General features: G+C 45.4%; 1 protein-coding gene across 4 annotated transcripts in view; it reads left to right on the forward strand.

Annotated features, from left to right (window-relative positions):
- Window positions 1–19,880, forward strand: part of LOC124119036 (putative N-acetylated-alpha-linked acidic dipeptidase) — a 193,303-nt gene that overhangs the window by 140,141 nt on the left and 33,282 nt on the right. For all 4 annotated transcript variants that reach the window (XR_007220450.1, XM_048394522.1, XM_048394523.1 and 1 more), the window contains exons 3-5: window positions 4,684–4,757; window positions 8,845–8,985; window positions 10,216–10,351. Coding sequence is in view for 3 of the 4 variants with exons in the window: in XM_048394522.1 (XP_048250479.1) it covers window positions 4,684–4,757; window positions 8,845–8,985; window positions 10,216–10,351 (351 nt within the window). In the remaining variant the exon portion in view is untranslated. The remainder of the gene's footprint in view (window positions 1–4,683; window positions 4,758–8,844; window positions 8,986–10,215; window positions 10,352–19,880) is intronic.

Genomic DNA, 19,880 nt, shown 5'->3' on the forward strand with positions numbered 1-19,880 from the left:
GATATTATTGGTGTCATTTTCACACAACACAGACCCCGACACGTACACACACACACACACACACACACACACACACACACGTACACACACACACACACACACACACACACACACACACACACACACACACACACACACACACACACACACACACACATACACACACACACACACACACACACACACACACACACACACACACACACACACTCCTGTCTGACCAGTTTCTGGTTACTCGAGATATTATTTGTGTCATTTTCACACAACACAGATCCCAATACACACATACACTCCTGACTGACCAGACTTGAGATATTATTTGTGCCACTTTCACACATCACTTACCCCAATACACATACGACATCCTGCCATCTGGTTACCATGGCGTGACTATGCTGGTTAAAAATGCAGGCTAATTTCCAAAAATGGACATCAAAGGTTGGAGCACTTGGACAATTGTTTTGCACCTGAGAAAGACGCAGACAAATTTCCATATTGGGCTTTGTCTGCCTCTCCATCCTGAGTCCTGGTCTGGATGAGGAGAATGTCTTTGATGTAAGACGAGATCGGATGCTGCTGTGTCTACTTTCTCCCCCATGGCAGGCGACTTGTAGAATTACACACGCTGGCTTTGCTCAGCCTTCGTTCCAATTGCTTGGTTTGGCGAGAAATTACTCGACAGCAATTGCAAGTTTTAAGGGATGTTATTATTACAGCATACGTCCATTTGGTTTCTCATTTCTCTGCAGCCATGAGGGCAGAATCGCTTTCCATTGCAGATGTAGAGTTGTAGTTAGAAAATCTTTCTCATTGTTTTTGCTGTCATTTTTTGTGTGGAATTGTGGATCTTTAGTTGACACATCCAACCTCAGAATGATTAGACGAACAATTTCTTTTTCTGCTGACTAGGAAGCAATAAGTCCTTGGGCTTCCCGAGACCGCATCTGATATTTTCTGAATGGTGGGATTGACAGGGACACCATGTTCTGCATATTGCATTAAGTCTCTGGGAGGGTTTTCATTACAACTGGCCGCAGGTCAAGTGTGTGATGTGTATGTTGGACATGTGTCACGCTTCAGGTCAAGTGTGTGATGTGTATGTTGGACATGTGTCACGCTTCAGGTCAAGTGTGTAGGATGTGTATTTTGGACATGTGTCACGCTTCAGGTCAAGTGTGTAGGATGTGTATGTTGGACATGTGTCACACTTCAGGTCAAGTGTGTGATGTGTATGTTGGACATGTGTCACGCTTCAGGTCAAGTGTGTAGGATGTGTATGTTGGACATGTGTCACACTTCAGGTCAAGCAAACAATGTAAACCCCATGAAACGTTTTGTTTTCTAGACTTTCTGACATGTACAATTCAGTATTGAATCCTGCATAACACAAAATATATTAGAACTATAATAAACTGTGTCATTTTACCATGCCACTCTCTATAGTTGTGATGAATTTTCATGACCCCCTCCCTTGTTTGCTGTCATTGTTTCATGCCACTCTCTATAGTTGTGATGAATTTTCATGACTCACTCCCCCGTTTGCTGTCATTGTTTCATGCCACTCTCTATAGTTGTGATGAATTTTCATGACCCCCTCCCTCGTTTGCTGTCATTGTTTCATGCCACTCTCTATAGTTGTGATGAATTTTCATGACCCCCTCCCTCGTTTGCTGTCAATGTTTCATGCCACTCTCTATAGTTGTGATGAATTTTCATGACCCCATCCCTCGTTTGCTGTCATTGTTTCATGCCACTCTCTATAGTTGTGATGAATTTTCATGACCCCCTCCCTCGTTTGCTGTCATTTTTTCATGCCCTTCCCCCCCCTTAATTTCACTGGAGCCCCCTCCCCTATAATAGATGGCCAGTCCCTAAATAGTCCACCTCCATGTTCAGGCACAAGCAGTGTCAAGCACAGGAGTAGATACAATAGAATGATGGTTTAATTGGTAATCTCTGTACCTCAATACAAGCCACTAGACTCTGATCTGGAATATTAGCACAATTGTCTGAGATCTCAAAATGAAAATATTTGCTGATCATTTTCAGCAGTGCTTATGGCTGTATTTCAACATCATCCCTGCTGTATTCATACAAGTAATTAAATTGGTCCTCTTCATCTTGAAGCAGGTTTTAATACACCAGTACATAAAACAAGTAATTAAGTTCATCTGCCTCAAATATTGACATCTCTATGTTCAGAAAGTATTTTTCTCAAATACAAGGCATGTTTTCCATTCATTGCATTACATTTTGATTAGAATAATAAAATCAATAATCCTAGGAAACAGTGTAATTACTTCTACAGCCTGATATTCTCCTGCAGATGCCTACGGTCCACTCTATAGACCACATCAAAGATAAGAATGATATAAAGCATTATCTCGTTATTCTGAAGTAGAATTCTTTTACCAGTATCCATTTGTATTTAGACTCACATCAGTATAATACATTGGGAACATCTGGGCAGTCCAGGCTGTATCTGTCCACTGGTCTGGGGACATTACTTGACTAATGTCTTCAGTTCATGAGGCCATTTCCTGAAAGCTTATGAGTGCTGTTCATTCATGGTGATTTGTTGCAAAGTGAGTACTCCGCTAATCATGATGGTGACCCACATAAGTCTACCGATCTTTCTTACTGAACTGGAAAGGACCCTGCTACTCTTCGCAGTATTCCAAATCAATGCACAATACCCAATACTGGTCACGAGAACTCATGTCAGCTCACAGAGTCAACATTTCAGACATAATTGACCACCGATTCATAGACGCATAAGTAATTAGAATACATTGGTGGATGATCATTTGTGTGTTTGAATAAGACTTTGCTATTCAGACCTAGCGCCCCAGTCATCGTCCGCAGCGCCAAATTGATACTGATAGCGTCTCTTGACCGTAATGGCCCAGCTATAATCACCGCCTGATGCACGGACATGCTGTCTATCACTGCCAGCCTTCCATGTGCCAAGGGAAAGTAATGAAATTATTGCGTGGGACTTCTGAAATATTTCTGTTTCTTTAAAGGAACAGGACCTGAGATTAAAGGTTCTTTGAGTGTATGTACATGCAGTGGATAGTTCTATCCCTTGCAAGTCTGCCGTCTCATATGTCCAGTTAAAGGGAACTTGGAAGAAACAGCCTTAGGATTCCATTGCAAATTTACATCCAAGTGCTCCATGCTTGTCTCCCCTTGGTTGTGGGTAGCCTAGTGGCTGACATGCTTGTCACAGGCAAAAAGTGAGTTTTAGGTATGTAAATGTTAGACCTTCAGAACACTGGTTGTACCATATTTTTTTTATCAGGAATAATATATTCCAATATCTTGTTAATTTAGATGCAGCTTTTACTAAACATATTTAAAATAATTATAACCCTAAGCGAAGCAGCTGATCGCTATTGCCGGGTGTTATTTTTTACATGGAACCAGTCTGACCATTCACCATCAAGGCTCCCGTGCACATGATCGCGTGATTGCGAGAATTACGTGTTGACATAGAATCGTCCAACAAAAACAAATGTGACTTTTAAGGATTCAAAGTATGGCATTTATGATATATGTATCCATTCTCTGTCAACTAAAGTTCGTTTCAAGGCGTCAATAGCGGTAATCTGACTGTGGTTGCTATTAATAACGGTGAGTTGTGCGATCTTCCGATCGCTTCACACACGATTTCGCCGAAATTAATTAAAACAATATTAAAAGGAATTTTAAATAACATTAATGAAATAAGTTACAAACATAAGTCCAGATATACAAAGAACACTTTTTATAGCCAGACAGTGTAATTACTTCAGTATGGTTTTGTTGACATGGTATTTCCGGTGTTACGTGCTCACGGTAATGTCTTTCCATGGGGGGAAAAAACATCAAAACTCATAATTCGTGTATAATGCACACCCCCTTCTACACAGCTGTGTATTTTGGAAAAAAAGTGTGCACTATACTCAAGAAAATACGGTATTTTATCTGGTGTTTAATGCTTAAACTGAATAAGTTAATAAAGTTAATTTTTTTGCATTTTTGCTGTTCCGGCCTTGATAAAGCTTGTATTTTACTAACAACATCAATGGTCACGTTGTCTGAGGTGTCACAAGTTGTTGTGCAGAGTTGCATTTCTTAGGGCTCCTACGATTGTGTGTTTGAATCCCAATCGGTTTCTGCCATGGAGTCACAGGGGTTTATCCAAGGTCCTTTCAAATGGGCATGTCAGTGAGCCGACAAGCAAGGAATAGAATTATCCACTACATCAAGCATGTCTAAGACCTGCATCACATTGGGCTTCCCTCCCCATGAAGCTGACATTCCATGAGATTTATTGTACACAGCACCATTAAACCCAACTCCCTCACTCACGCCACCTTACGTAGTCACTTCATGTGTAAACGCCCCCGGGATGGTGGCATTAATCATTGCAAACATTGATTCTTGGTTGATGTTTTTTGTCTACAATTGCAATTTTTCTGTGTTATTTTCTTCGAATCTCTGAGTGAACATGGTTGTTGACATAAAACCTGAAAATATGAAACAGTGCAGTGTATGTTTGATATTGGCTGCAGCAGAGAAAGCTGTTCATGTGTTAGCATCCTCAGCGTGTCTGCAGAACATGGCCAGCAGGATATTAATATTATCTTGTATTATCCGCTCGGTGTTATGAAAGTAATAAAGGTGTGTTTGTTTCAGGACTACAGCGCTGAAATCAGCAAGGTGATGCGAGACAGCATCAACAATGTGGCCAACTACCAGGACCACATCAAGTAAGTTGACTCACTCACTCACTCGTTCACTCACTCACTCACTCACTCATATATACCTGGTATAGCCTTCCATGATTCTTGACATCCAGTCTTGTGGCGCCTTCCTTATTTTTAACATCCTGTGAGGGATCTTTTATGGCACATGTATAATATACCTGGTATAGCCTTCCATGATTCTTGACATCCTGTGATGGATCATTTGTGGCACATGTATAATATACCTGGTATAGCATTCCATGATTCTTGACATCCTGTCTTCTGTCGCCATCCTTATTTTTGACATCCTGTGAGGGATCATTTGTGGCACATGTATAACATACCTGGTATAGCCTTCCATGATTCTTGACATCCTGTAAGGGATCATGTGGCACATGTATAATATACCTGGTATAGCCTTCCATGATTCTTGACATCCTGTGAGAGATCATTTGTGGCACATGTATAATATACCTGGTATAGCCTTCCATGATTCTTGACATCCTGTGAAGGATCATTTGTGACACATGTATAATATACCTGGTATAGCCTTCCATGATTCTTGACATCCTGTGAGGGATCATTTGTGACACATGTATAATATACCTGGTATAGCCTTCCATGATTCTTGACATCCTGTGAAGGATCATTTGTGACACATGTATAATATACCTGGTATAGCCTTCCATGATTCTTGACATCCTGTGAAGGATCATTTGTGACACATGTATAATATACCTGGTATAGCCTTCATGATTCTTGACATCCTATTATGGAGGAGGATCTCTTGACGACATCGATGCCAAAGTTACACATTGAATGACTGTCCACCATCACGGTCAACCTACAAGCAGACTTTGTCCGTCTGTCACATTTTATCACTGAGCTAGTAAATATGGCAGATTTTGTTTACTATGGGTTACAGATATATTGGTGAAAATACATGGTCTGTAGGTGGAAAAATATCATAATTTAAGGCATTTAAGAATTTCTTTGAGTCCTACTAAGTTGAGAACTTTCTTTTTTTAGTTTCCTTCTTCATACTCAAGTTAATTATCTCCATGAATTTATTGAATTTATGTAATATTACTGGAAATTGATTTTATGATCAATGTTCTTTGTTTGGAAATTGAAACCAATTAATTATGGCTGAAATCGATGATATGGAAGTACACCACAAATTACTGGAACAAAGAATCTCAAGGACAAAACAGACACTCGTGTGAAGAATTCACAGTTATGTTTTTACACAGAAGTAAACCTGCTACATGTTGCCTTACATATTACCATCAGCATATTAATTATTTTGCTTTCAATGCAAGAAAGGAACATTCCATTAATTGAAAATCAGCTGAAATAAAGTCAGGTGTGTTTATTTATGTGAATATTTGTGTCAGGAAATCTTTGTCATAAAAAACCAAATTCCATTTCATGTCATCTTTTGAGAAATCATAGGAATATTTATTAGTTCTGTATATTTGATCTTCAGAGAAGCTATTTCTGAACATGTTGCAAAACTAGACGATCTTTTGATGTAACTCTGTTTGAAGAAATATGAGCAAGTTTTCAGATAGAATGACACTGAGGTCTTTGAACTGCTTCTCCATTTGATGGTCATTAGACTTTAATGTACAACGTCTGGGTGAGTGAGTGAGAGCTAGGTTTAACACCGAATTGGACACTATTCCAGTTGTATCACTGCATTTCAGCTTGATGTGAGAGGAAAGCCTGAAGTGATGCAGGTCTCAGACGTTTACCACTTCGGTGAAACCCACGAGGACTGTCCATGGTGCTAACAAACCTAGAAACACTATCGGGGCTAACCAGGATTTGACCCACGATCATAGTATTTTTGCATGCCCTAGTTGCACAGCAGGCTGCAGAACCTTAAATGACATGGCCACCTGTTCTCCAATATACCTTCTGAATAGATACCTGATGACAGGACCCGTGAAGATCCAGGCTAGAATAGGTCTTCAGCAAACCATGCTTGCCCTAAAAGGCGACTATGCTTGTCGTAAGAGACGACTGGATCGGGTGGTCAGGCTCGCTGACTTGGTTGATGCATGTCATCGATCCCAATTGGGTGGATCAATGTTCCTGATGGCAATCACTGGATTGTCTGGTCCAGACTCGATTATTTACAGACTGCCATCATATAGCTGGAATATTGCTGAGTGTGGCGTTAAACAACAAACCAACCAGCCTGATGACAGTCCCTATGGAGACCAAGTGACAGTCTGTATGGACACAGTGACAGTCTGTATGGACACAGTGACAGTCTGTATGGAGACACGGTGACAGTCTGTACCGACTCAGTGACAGTCTATATTGAGCCCCAGTGACAGTCTGTATGGAGACACAGTGACAGTCTGTATGGACACAGTGACAGTCTGTATGGACACAGTGACAGTCTGTACCGACTCAGTGACAGTCTGTATGGAGCCCCAGTGACAGTCTGTATGGAGACACAGTGACAGTCTGTATGGAGACACAGTGACAGTCTGTATGGAGACACAGTGACAGTCTGTATGGAGACACAGTGACAGTCTGTATGGAGACACAGTGACAGTCTGTATGGACACAGTGACAGTCTGTATGGAGACCCAGTGACAGTCTGTATGGAGACACGGTGACAGTCTGTACCGACTCAGTGACAGTCTATATGGAGCCCCAGTGACAGTCTATATGGAGCCCCAGTGACAGTCTGTATGGAGACACGGTGACAGTCTGTATGGAAACTCAGTGACATGTATTGAAACTTAATTCTGATTGGCTGCCACTTAAAGCTTTACAGGATTCTTAGACATCATGTTTCCACCTCTCCACAAGGCTGATATAACTTGTATTTTATTGTCAAGGGACAATGTTCTAACAGTACAGTGCAATTTCTATTATTTTGATTTCGACAGACTGAATCATGCATCACGACTGATGCAAAGTAGAAATTATATGGCATATTTTCTAGGTCTCATTATCTCAGCTATTTATCATGTCAATTCAATATTAAGGATTGGAACTTTTTCTTGTCTTCTTTTGTCCACAAAATAATCCCTGATGACATGTTTGCAGTGATAATATTTTTTTTAAACTGTGATAGAAACTTGCGAAAAAAAATGTTTTAGAAAAGTAAACAGTAACGTGTTTGGATTGCCTGCTGACTGAAAGGCAAACCTTCCCTGGAGCCTTGGAAAAACAAAACCTTTGATGAAAACTGACTTGAGACAAGCGCGGAACTCTCTGGACAGAATCCTAGTACTAGCATCGTCCTTGGTGGGAGTTTATGTAAGATGACTTCCTTGATGTTGAAGTGTACAACAGAAGAACTGGACAACAATGAGGGAATTAAACTGAGTGTAAGAAAGAGAAAAGATCTGATCAGGCAGATTGTTATCCCTGTTCCTGCAAAGAAATAAAAAACTTCGGCAGTGGTGTCTATATATAGATAGAGGCTGAGTACTCGCTCGCAGGAGACCGATCACTGCTTCATTACCCAGTGAGGTTTTCCACTGAGCGATAAATGTGGGACACTGTATGACATGTTAAACTGTGGCATGGTAACCTAAAAAAGAACGGCATTAATCCAGAATACTACACGCACGCACACACGCACGCACACATGCACGTTATATAAGTGCAATAATCTTAATTGCAATGTTAAACCCATTTCCTTTTCACCTCACCTCACCTCACCTCACCTCACCTCACCTCACCTCACCTCACCTCACCTCACTTATTTTATTGTGTTAGCCTCCTGAGATACCATGCCTAAGTTTAACATGAATACCCTACTCAGAAACAGTATACTGACTCCAAGCCGACCAGTCCTTGTTTAAGCCCCTTAATGCCGAGCACCAGGCAGGGTAACAACAAGTACCGTTTTTTAAACGTCTTTTGGTATGACACGGTCATGGATTGGACCCCAAACCTTTCATGTATGTGTGACACTGTGTGACATTTTTCACTGTATCATCATGTATGACAGTGCATGGAACAGTTTGACAGTGCATCATGTATGACAGTTTGACAGTCTCACACATTCACACAAACCTTGGGCTGACAGTGTAACACAAGTGTGACTATATGTATCACATTCTTCCTTCTGTTTCAGAACCATCACCAGAAAGATTCTGCTGTCAGGCCTCGGCGGAACCAACCAGATGATCGACTATGTCGACTCTTTCTGGAAGTCTTACTACTTCAACTCCCTCAGAGAGAAGAAATATTCTGTCCAACTCTCCTATCCACAATAGTGAGTAGTCAGTGCTGGTGGTCCAGAGACGAATGGCAGACAAATCTGACTTTTTGTTGCCTCTGGTGCCAGACTTCTTTTGATAATTTGAGTGGCTTTGGTCCTCCTACACCCGAATTTCTTGACGATATCGCTATCGGGAAATAAGACCGTCGCTATCTTCATGAAGTGGTCAGCGACCGCCATTGGGAGATTGTGTTGCGCTATGAAATTACAGAACATGACTTCAGATTTCACAACATTGTCTGCACTGGCCTTCAATGAAGTCTTCGTAGTGCCATTGGTTTTTGTTTCTTTCGTTCAAACACAATCCGCTGGTGAAGTTTAGACTTTTAGACCTCTATTTTTCTCTTGAAAAAAATTAAAGAATTTTGGTAAGAAATCCATAGTGATTGAGCAATACGCCCGACTTTTTTTCAACACTTAAAATCTGTAGTATGTACGGGCAAACTGTACTGGTTGACATGTATGATGTCTCATGATAAGATTGACTCTTGATTACAGTATCAGACCAATTGCAAATTGATATATATATATAAGATGTATTGCAATTAAACTTGATCGAGGTCCAGATCCTGATTCTAACTCAGGTACATTGTGTGCAGCCCATTTCTGGTGTCCCTATTATGATATTAATGGGACATTTGCTATAACCAGCAAAAAACCCCACTCACTGGGTTTGGGTGAACCTTCCTTGGGAGCATGTCATTTTTTCGATGCCTGGACTGTTCACACATGTAGTGTCTCCTTGGGCAAGTGACTTCGTTCGAAATGTCCCTCTGTTCACCCGGCAGTGAGTGGGTACCCGGTAGGATGAGATGGTTGTTAACCTTCTGGCGCCAAACATCCAGCTTGAATTGTATACTCCCAGGGAGCTGAGAGTGGATGTTGAGTGCACACTGATCCAGTGACTTTGGTAATACAGTAAACTACGGTTATAATGAACTCAAAGGGACCTCTAATCTTAGTTCGAAATAACCGTAGTGCGTTATAAGCATTTGTACACCATATATGCAACAAATGGCCGGGACTAAAAAATAAGTTTGTTATATCGGTCAGTTCGTTATAAGCGTGTTTGTTATAAACGTAGTTTACTGTGATAGCGCTTTAAGCATGCCACTGTGTGGTGTGGAAATGTGTGCAATGTAAGTGGCCTATTATTATTATTATTATCATTATTATTATTATTGTTCTTGTTGTTCTTGTTATCATTACTATCTCCCCATCCAGTGAGAAGGATACAGTGAGTGAGCTGCGTGTCGTGGACAGCAACAACACGGTGTACTTCCACTACCACAACAACATGACCAACGAGAGAGTCGAGTACTTGCCATTCAATGCCTATGCAAAGTCAGGGAACATAACAGTGAGTATAGCTTAGTGGAGTCCTCAGTTTCCAGCACCTCATGCTTGTCTCTCTGAGGAGATTCCATGTCAGAATAGGTCCCAAACACCTCATGCTTGTCTCCCTGTGGAGATTCCATGTCAGAATAGGTCCCCAACACCTCATGCTGGTCTCCCTGTGAAGATTCCATGTCAGAATAGGTGCCCAGTACCTCATGCTGGTCTCCCTGTGGAGATTCCGTGTCAGAATAGGTCCCCAACACCTCATGCTGGTCTCCCTGTGGAGATTCCGTATCAGAATAGGTCCCCAACACCTCATGCTGGTCTCCCTGTGGAGATTCCATGTCAGAATAGGTCCCCAACACCTCATGCTGGTCTCTCTGTGGAGATTCCATGTCAGAATAGGTCCCCAACACCTCATGTTGGTCTCCCTTTGGAGATTCCATGTCAGAATAGGTCCCCAACACCTCATGCTGGTCTCCCTGTGGAGATTCCGTGTCAGAATAGGTCCCCAGCACCTAATGTTGGTCTCCCTGTGGAGATTCCGTGTCAGAATAGGTCCTCAACACCTCATGCCTGTATCCCTGCGGAGATTCCATGTCAGAATAGGTGCCCAGTACCTCATGCTGGTCTTCCTGTGGAGATTCCATGTCAGAATAGGTCCCCAACACCTCATGCTGGTCTCTCTGTGGAGATTCCGTATCAGAATAGGTCCCCAACACCTCATGCTGGTCTCCCTGAGGATTCCTTGTCAGAATAGGTCCCCAGTACCTCATGCTGGTCTCCCTGTGGAGATTCCGTGTCAGAATAGGTCCCCAACACCTCATGCTGATCTCCCTGTGGAGATTCCATGTCAGAATAGGTCCCCAACACCTCATGCTGGTCTCCCTGTGAAGATTCCATGTCAGAATAGGTCCCCAACACCTCATGCTGGTCTCCCTGTGAAGATTCCATGTCAGAATAGGTCCCCAACACCTCATGTTGGTCTCCCTGTAGAGATTCCGTGTCAGAATAGGTCCCCAACACCTCATGCTGGTCTCCCTGTGGAGATTCCATGTCAGAATAGGTCCCCAACACCTCATGCTGGTCTCCCTGTGGAGAATCCGTATCAGAATAGGTCCCCAACACCTCATGCTGGTCTCCCTGTGGAGATTCCATGTCAGAATAGGTCCCCAACACCTCATGTTGGTCTCCCTTAGGAGATTCCATGTCAGAATAGGTCCCCAACACCTCATGCTGGTCTCCCTGTGGAGATTCCTTGTCAGAATAGGTCCCCAACACCTCATGCTGGTCTCCCTGTGGAGATTCCGTGTCAGAATAGGTCCCCAACACCTCATGCTGGTCTCCCTGTGAAGATTCCATGTCAGAATAGGTCCCCAACACCTCATGTTGGTCTCCCTGTGGAGATTCCGTGTCAGAATAGGTCCTCAACACCTCATGCCTGTATCCCTGCGGAGATTCCGTATCAGAATAGGTCCCCAACACCTCATGCTGGTCTCCCTGTGAAGATTCCATGTCAGAATAGGTCCCCAACACCTCATGCTGGTCTCCCTGTGGAGATTCCATGTCAGAATAGGTCCCCAACACCTCATGTTGGTCTCCCTGTGGAGATTCCGTGTCAGAATAGGTCCCCAACACCTCATGCTGGTCTCCCTGTGGAGATTCCATGTCAGAATAGGTCCCCAACACCTCATGCTGGTCTCCCTGTGGAGAATCCGTATCAGAATAGGTCCCCAACACCTCATGCTGGTCTCCCTGTGGAGATTCCATGTCAGAATAGGTCCCCAACACCTCATGTTGGTCTCCCTTAGGAGATTCCATGTCAGAATAGGTCCCCAACACCTCATGCTGGTCTCCCTGTGGAGATTCCATGTCAGAATAGGTCCCCAACACCTCATGCTGGTCTCCCTGTGGAGATTCCGTGTCAGAATAGGTCCCCAACACCTCATGCTGGTCTCCCTGTGAAGATTCCATGTCAGAATAGGTCCCCAACACCTCATGTTGGTCTCCCTGTGGAGATTCCGTGTCAGAATAGGTCCTCAACACCTCATGCCTGTATCCCTGCGGAGATTCCGTGTCAGAATAGGTCCCCAACACCTCATGCTGGTCTCCCTGTGAAGATTCCATGTCAGAATAGGTCCCCAACACCTCATGTTGGTCTCCCTGTGGAGATTCCGTGTCAGAATAGGTCCCCAACACCTCATGCTGGTCTCCCTGTGGAGATTCCATGTCAGAATAGGTCCCCAACACCTCATGCTGGTCTCCCTGTGGAGAATCCGTATCAGAATAGGTCCCCAACACCTCATGCTGGTCTCCCTGTGGAGATTCCATGTCAGAATAGGTCCCCAACACCTCATGTTGGTCTCCCTTAGGAGATTCCATGTCAGAATAGGTCCCCAACACCTCATGCTGGTCTCCCTGTGGAGATTCCTTGTCAGAATAGGTCCCCAACACCTCATGCTGGTCTCCCTGTGGAGATTCCGTGTCAGAATAGGTCCCCAACACCTCATGCTGGTCTCCCTGTGAAGATTCCATGTCAGAATAGGTCCCCAACACCTCATGTTGGTCTCCCTGTGGAGATTCCGTGTCAGAATAGGTCCTCAACACCTCATGCCTGTATCCCTGCGGAGATTCCGTATCAGAATAGGTCCCCAACACCTCATGCTGGTCTCCCTGTGAAGATTCCATGTCAGAATAGGTCCCCAACACCTCATGCTGGTCTCCCTGTGGAGATTCCATGTCAGAATAGGTCCCCAACACCTCATGTTGGTCTCCCTGTGGAGATTCCGTGTCAGAATAGGTCCCCAACACCTCATGCTGGTCTCCCTGTGGAGATTCCATGTCAGAATAGGTCCCCAACACCTCATGCTGGTCTCCCTGTGGAGAATCCGTATCAGAATAGGTCCCCAACACCTCATGCTGGTCTCCCTGTGGAGATTCCATGTCAGAATAGGTCCCCAACACCTCATGTTGGTCTCCCTTAGGAGATTCCATGTCAGAATAGGTCCCCAACACCTCATGCTGGTCTCCCTGTGGAGATTCCTTGTCAGAATAGGTCCCCAACACCTCATGCTGGTCTCCCTGTGGAGATTCCGTGTCAGAATAGGTCCCCAACACCTCATGCTGGTCTCCCTGTGAAGATTCCATGTCAGAATAGGTCCCCAACACCTCATGTTGGTCTCCCTGTGGAGATTCCGTGTCAGAATAGGTCCTCAACACCTCATGCCTGTATCCCTGCGGAGATTCCATGTCAGAATAGGTCCCCAACACCTCATGCTGGTCTCCCTGTGAAGATTCCATGTCAGAATAGGTCCCCAACACCTCATGCTGGTCTCCCTGTGAAGATTCCGTATCAGAATAGGTCCCCAACACCTCATGCTGGTCTCCCTGTGAAGATTCCATGTCGGAATAGGTCCCCAACACCTCATGCTGGTCTCCCTGTGAAGATTCCATGTCAGAATAGGTCCCCAACACCTCATACTGATCTCCCTGTGAAGTTTCCATGTCAGAATAGGTCCCCAACACCTCATGCTGGTCTCCCTGTGAAGATTCCATGTCAGAATAGGTCCCCAACACCTCATGCTGGTCTCCCTGTGAAGATTCCATGTCAGAATAGGTCCCCAACACCTCATGCTGATCTCCCTGTGAAGATACCGTGTCAGAATAGGTCCCCAACACCTCATGCTGATCTCCCTGTGGAGATTCCGTGTCAGAATAGGTCCCCAACACCTCATGCCTGTATCCCTGCGGAGATTCCATGTCAGAATAGGTCCCCAACACCTCATACTGGTCTCCCTGTGAAGATTCCATGTCAGAATAGGTCCCCAACACCTCATGCTGGTCTCCCTGTGAAGATTCCGTATCAGAATAGGTCCCCAACACCTCATGCTGGTCTCCCTGTGAAGATTCCATGTCAGAATAGGTCCCCAACACCTCATGCTGGTCTCCCTGTGAAGATTCCATGTCAGAATAGGTCCCCAACACCTCATGCTGGTCTCCCTGTGGAGATTCCATGTCAGAATAGGTCCCCAACACCTCATGCTGGTCTCCCTCTGGAGATTCCATGTCAGAATAGGTCCCCAACACCTCATGCTGGTCTCCCTGTGGAGATTCCTTGTCAGAATAGGTCCCCAACACCTCATGCTGATCTCCCTTTGGAGATTCCATGTCAGAATAGGTCCCCAACACCTCATGCTGGTCTCCCTGTGAAGATTCCATGTCAGAATAGGTCCCCAACACCTCATGCTGGTCTCCCTGTGGAGATTCTGTGTCAGAATAGGTCCCCAACACCTCATGCCTGTATCCCTGCGGAGATTCCGTGTCAGAATAGGTCCTCAACACCTCATGCCTGTATCCCTGCGGAGATTCCGTATCAGAATAGGTCCCCAACACCTCATGCTGGTCTCCCTGTGAAGATTCCATGTCAGAATAGGTCCCCAACACCTCATGCTGGTCTCCCTGTGGAGATTCCATGTCAGAATAGGTCCCCAACACCTCATGTTGGTCTCCCTGTGGAGATTCCGTGTCAGAATAGGTCCCCAACACCTCATGCTGGTCTCCCTGTGGAGATTCCATGTCAGAATAGGTCCCCAGCACCTCATGCTGGTCTCCCTGTGGAGAATCTGTATCAGAATAGGTCCCCAACACCTCATGCTGGTCTCCCTGTGGAGATTCCATGTCAGAATAGGTCCCCAACACCTCATGCTGGTCTCCCTGTGGAGATTCCATGTCAGAATAGGTCCCCAACACCTCATGCTGGTCTCCCTGTGGAGATTCCTTGTCAGAATAGGTCCCCAACACCTCATGCTGGTCTCCCTGTGGAGATTCCGTGTCAGAATAGGTCCCCAACACCTCATGCTGGTCTCCCTGTGAAGATTCCATGTCAGAATAGGTCCCCAACACCTCATGTTGGTCTCCCTGTGGAGATTCCGTGTCAGAATAGGTCCTCAACACCTCATGCCTTTATCCCTGCGGAGATTCCATGTCAGAATAGGTCCCCAACACCTCATGCTGGTCTCCCTGTGAAGATTCCATGTCAGAATAGGTCCCCAACACCTCATGCTGGTCTCCCTGTGAAGATTCCGTATCAGAATAGGTCCCCAACACCTCATGCTGGTCTCCCTGTGAAGATTCCATGTCGGAATAGGTCCCCAACACCTCATGCTGGTCTCCCTGTGAAGATTCCATGTCAGAATAGGTCCCCAACACCTCATACTGATCTCCCTGTGAAGTTTCCATGTCAGAATAGGTCCCCAACACCTCATGCTGGTCTCCCTGTGAAGATTCCATGTCAGAATAGGTCCCCAACACCTCATGCTGGTCTCCCTGTGAAGATTCCATGTCAGAATAGGTCCCCAACACCTCATGCTGATCTCCCTGTGAAGATACCGTGTCAGAATAGGTCCCCAACACCTCATGCTGATCTCCCTGTGGAGATTCCGTGTCAGAATAGGTCCCCAACACCTCATGCCTGTATCCCTGCGGAGATTCCATGTCAGAATAGGTCCCCAACACCTCATACTGGTCTCCCTGTGAAGATTCCATGTCAGAATAGGTCCCCAACACCTCATGCTGGTCTCCCTGTGAAGATTCCGTATCAGAATAGGTCCCCAACACCTCATGCTGGTCTCCCTGTGAAGATTCCATGTCAGAATAGGTCCCCAACACCTCATGCTGGTCTCCCTGTGAAGATTCCATGTCAGAATAGGTCCCCAACACCTCATGCTGGTCTCCCTGTGGAGATTCCATGTCAGAATAGGTCCCCAACACCTCATGCTGGTCTCCCTGTGAAGATTCCATGTCAGAATAGGTCCCCAACACCTCATGCTGGTCTCCCTGTGAAGATTCCATGTCGGAATAGGTCCCCAACACCTCATGCTGGTCTCCCTGTGAAGATTCCATGTCAGAATAGGTCCCCAACACCTCATACTGATCTCCCTGTGAAGTTTCCATGTCAGAATAGGTCCCCAACACCTCATGCTGGTCTCCCTGTGAAGATTCCATGTCAGAATAGGTCCCCAACACCTCATGCTGGTCTCCCTGTGAAGATTCCATGTCAGAATAGGTCCCCAACACCTCATGCTGATCTCCCTGTGAAGATACCGTGTCAGAATAGGTCCCCAACACCTCATGCTGATCTCCCTGTGGAGATTCCGTGTCAGAATAGGTCCCCAACACCTCATGCCTGTATCCCTGCGGAGATTCCATGTCAGAATAGGTCCCCAACACCTCATACTGGTCTCCCTGTGAAGATTCCATGTCAGAATAGGTCCCCAACACCTCATGCTGGTCTCCCTGTGAAGATTCCGTATCAGAATAGGTCCCCAACACCTCATGCTGGTCTCCCTGTGAAGATTCCATGTCGGAATAGGTCCCCAACACCTCATGCTGGTCTCCCTGTGAAGATTCCATGTCAGAATAGGTCCCCAACACCTCATGCTGGTCTCCCTGTGGAGATTCCATGTCAGAATAGGTCCCCAACACCTCATGCTGGTCTCCCTGTGGAGATTCCATGTCAGAATAGGTCCCCAACACCTCATGCTGGTCTCCCTGTGGAGATTCCTTGTCAGAATAGGTCCCCAACACCTCATGCTGATCTCCCTTTGGAGATTCCATGTCAGAATAGGTCCCCAACACCTCATGCTGGTCTCCCTGTGAAGATTCCATGTCAGAATAGGTCCCCAACACCTCATGCTGGTCTCCCTGTGGAGATTCTGTGTCAGAATAGGTCCCCAACACCTCATGCCTGTATCCCTGCGGAGATTCCGTGTCAGAATAGGTCCTCAACACCTCATGCCTGTATCCCTGCGGAGATTCCGTATCAGAATAGGTCCCCAACACCTCATGCTGGTCTCCCTGTGAAGATTCCATGTCAGAATAGGTCCCCAACACCTCATGCTGGTCTCCCTGTGGAGATTCCATGTCAGAATAGGTCCCCAACACCTCATGTTGGTCTCCCTGTGGAGATTCCGTGTCAGAATAGGTCCCCAACACCTCATGCTGGTCTCCCTGTGGAGATTCCATGTCAGAATAGGTCCCCAACACCTCATGCTGGTCTCCCTGTGGAGAATCCGTATCAGAATAGGTCCCCAACACCTCATGCTGGTCTCCCTGTGGAGATTCCATGTCAGAATAGGTCCCCAACACCTCATGCTGGTCTCCCTTAGGAGATTCCATGTCAGAATAGGTCCCCAACACCTCATGCTGGTCTCCCTGTGGAGATTCCTTGTCAGAATAGGTCCCCAACACCTCATGCTGGTCTCCCTGTGGAGATTCCGTGTCAGAATAGGTCCCCAACACCTCATGCTGGTCTCCCTGTGAAGATTCCATGTCAGAATAGGTCCCCAACACCTCATGTTGGTCTCCCTGTGGAGATTCCGTGTCAGAATAGGTCCTCAACACCTCATGCCTGTATCCCTGCGGAGATTCCATGTCAGAATAGGTCCCCAACACCTCATGCTGGTCTCCCTGTGAAGATTCCATGTCAGAATAGGTCCCCAACACCTCATGCTGGTCTCCCTGTGAAGATTCCGTATCAGAATAGGTCCCCAACACCTCATGCTGGTCTCCCTGTGAAGATTCCATGTCGGAATAGGTCCCCAACACCTCATGCTGGTCTCCCTGTGAAGATTCCATGTCAGAATAGGTCCCCAACACCTCATACTGATCTCCCTGTGAAGTTTCCATGTCAGAATAGGTCCCCAACACCTCATGCTGGTCTCCCTGTGAAGATTCCATGTCAGAATAGGTCCCCAACACCTCATGCTGGTCTCCCTGTGAAGATTCCATGTCAGAATAGGTCCCCAACACCTCATGCTGATCTCCCTGTGAAGATACCGTGTCAGAATAGGTCCCCAACACCTCATGCTGATCTCCCTGTGGAGATTCCGTGTCAGAATAGGTCCCCAACACCTCATGCTGGTCTCCCTGCGGAGATTCCATGTCAGAATAGGTCCCCAACACCTCATACTGGTCTCCCTGTGAAGATTCCATGTCAGAATAGGTCCCCAACACCTCATGCTGGTCTCCCTGTGAAGATTCCGTATCAGAATAGGTCCCCAACACCTCATGCTGGTCTCCCTGTGAAGATTCCATGTCAGAATAGGTCCCCAACACCTCATGCTGGTCTCCCTGTGAAGATTCCATGTCAGAATAGGTCCCCAACACCTCATGCTGGTCTCCCTGTGGAGATTCCATGTCAGAATAGGTCCCCAACACCTCATGCTGGTCTCCCTGTGGAGATTCCATGTCAGAATAGGTCCCCAACACCTCATGCTGGTCTCCCTGTGGAGATTCCTTGTCAGAATAGGTCCCCAACACCTCATGCTGATCTCCCTTTGGAGATTCCATGTCAGAATAGGTCCCCAGCACCTCATGCTGGTCTCCCTGTGAAGATTCCATGTCAGAATAGGTCCCCAACACCTCATGCTGGTCTCCCTGTGGAGATTCTGTGTCAGAATAGGTCCCCAATAGTCCCTGCAATCTATCTGCAGTGTCCCAACTTTACAAGAGCGACAATATTTGATATGACCACTATTCAAAAATATGATGAACGTGAAGTCTAAATCACTGTAACTACTCATTGTCAAAAACAATTTTTATCTGTGATTTTGAATTAGAAGATCCATTAATATCTAGACAAAAAATTTAAAGTGATATATGACCAAGCTGATAAGGAAACAGTTTTTCCACATTTTTTGGGATGAACTGAAATAAATTCATTGATTTTCACGCCATTATCACAGAATATTGATGGTAAGAAAGCGCAAATATTCAGTTTTGTGAAGTAATTATGATGAATTGTTCAGTGAGCCCTGTGTGCTGGAAATAATGAATGCTTTCTGCCTGAGCGAGGGGAGCATTAAGTGATTCTTTAAAGGGATAGGGGAGAACTCATTATGTGATCTACTATTTTTTTGACGTGGGTAAATCTGTTGTTCTGCACGTAGGGAGGCTGTGAAGTGTGATGGTCGTCTGCGATAGTTGTGAGCTTGTGCTGGGCCATCATTCAGGGAGCTGTGCCAGGCATTTCAGAGTATGAATAAAGATATGTCTACTGTTGTGAGATGTACCGTATTCCACGTAATAAGCGCCCCGCTCTAATACGCACCCACGGCGATATTTGCTAATATATTGGCTAGTGAACAATCCCAATAAGCACCCCTTCCGATTGAACAATGTACACAAGACATATTTTTTCGTGTATAATACGCCCTCGAGTGTAATATGCACCCTCAGTTATGGGCAATTACATTCTGGAAAAATATATCTGTCGTATATAAACATCTCAGGCTGTCAGCATAAACCACGAAATTTATCTTTCAACTCTGTTTTTTTCACCAAAATAATATTCTAATAAGAGCCCCCTATTTCTAATTTTGAGAGCACCCTGGGCGCTTATTGAGTCGAATACAGTATTGGGCGTACATTGCAGCTTGTGAGTTCAGAAGTGTTTTCGGTTTCTCACATTGGGTGATGGAGGGCTGAACCTGGAGAGCTTGCATGGAATTCCTCCATTAGAGCGCTGTGCTAATGAGGCCAAAGTCCACTTT

Source organism: Haliotis rufescens, unplaced genomic scaffold (assembly GCF_023055435.1).
Source record: "Haliotis rufescens isolate VD_foot unplaced genomic scaffold, xgHalRufe1.0.p SCAF_13, whole genome shotgun sequence".
Classification (NCBI taxonomy): domain Eukaryota; kingdom Metazoa; phylum Mollusca; class Gastropoda; order Lepetellida; family Haliotidae; genus Haliotis; species Haliotis rufescens.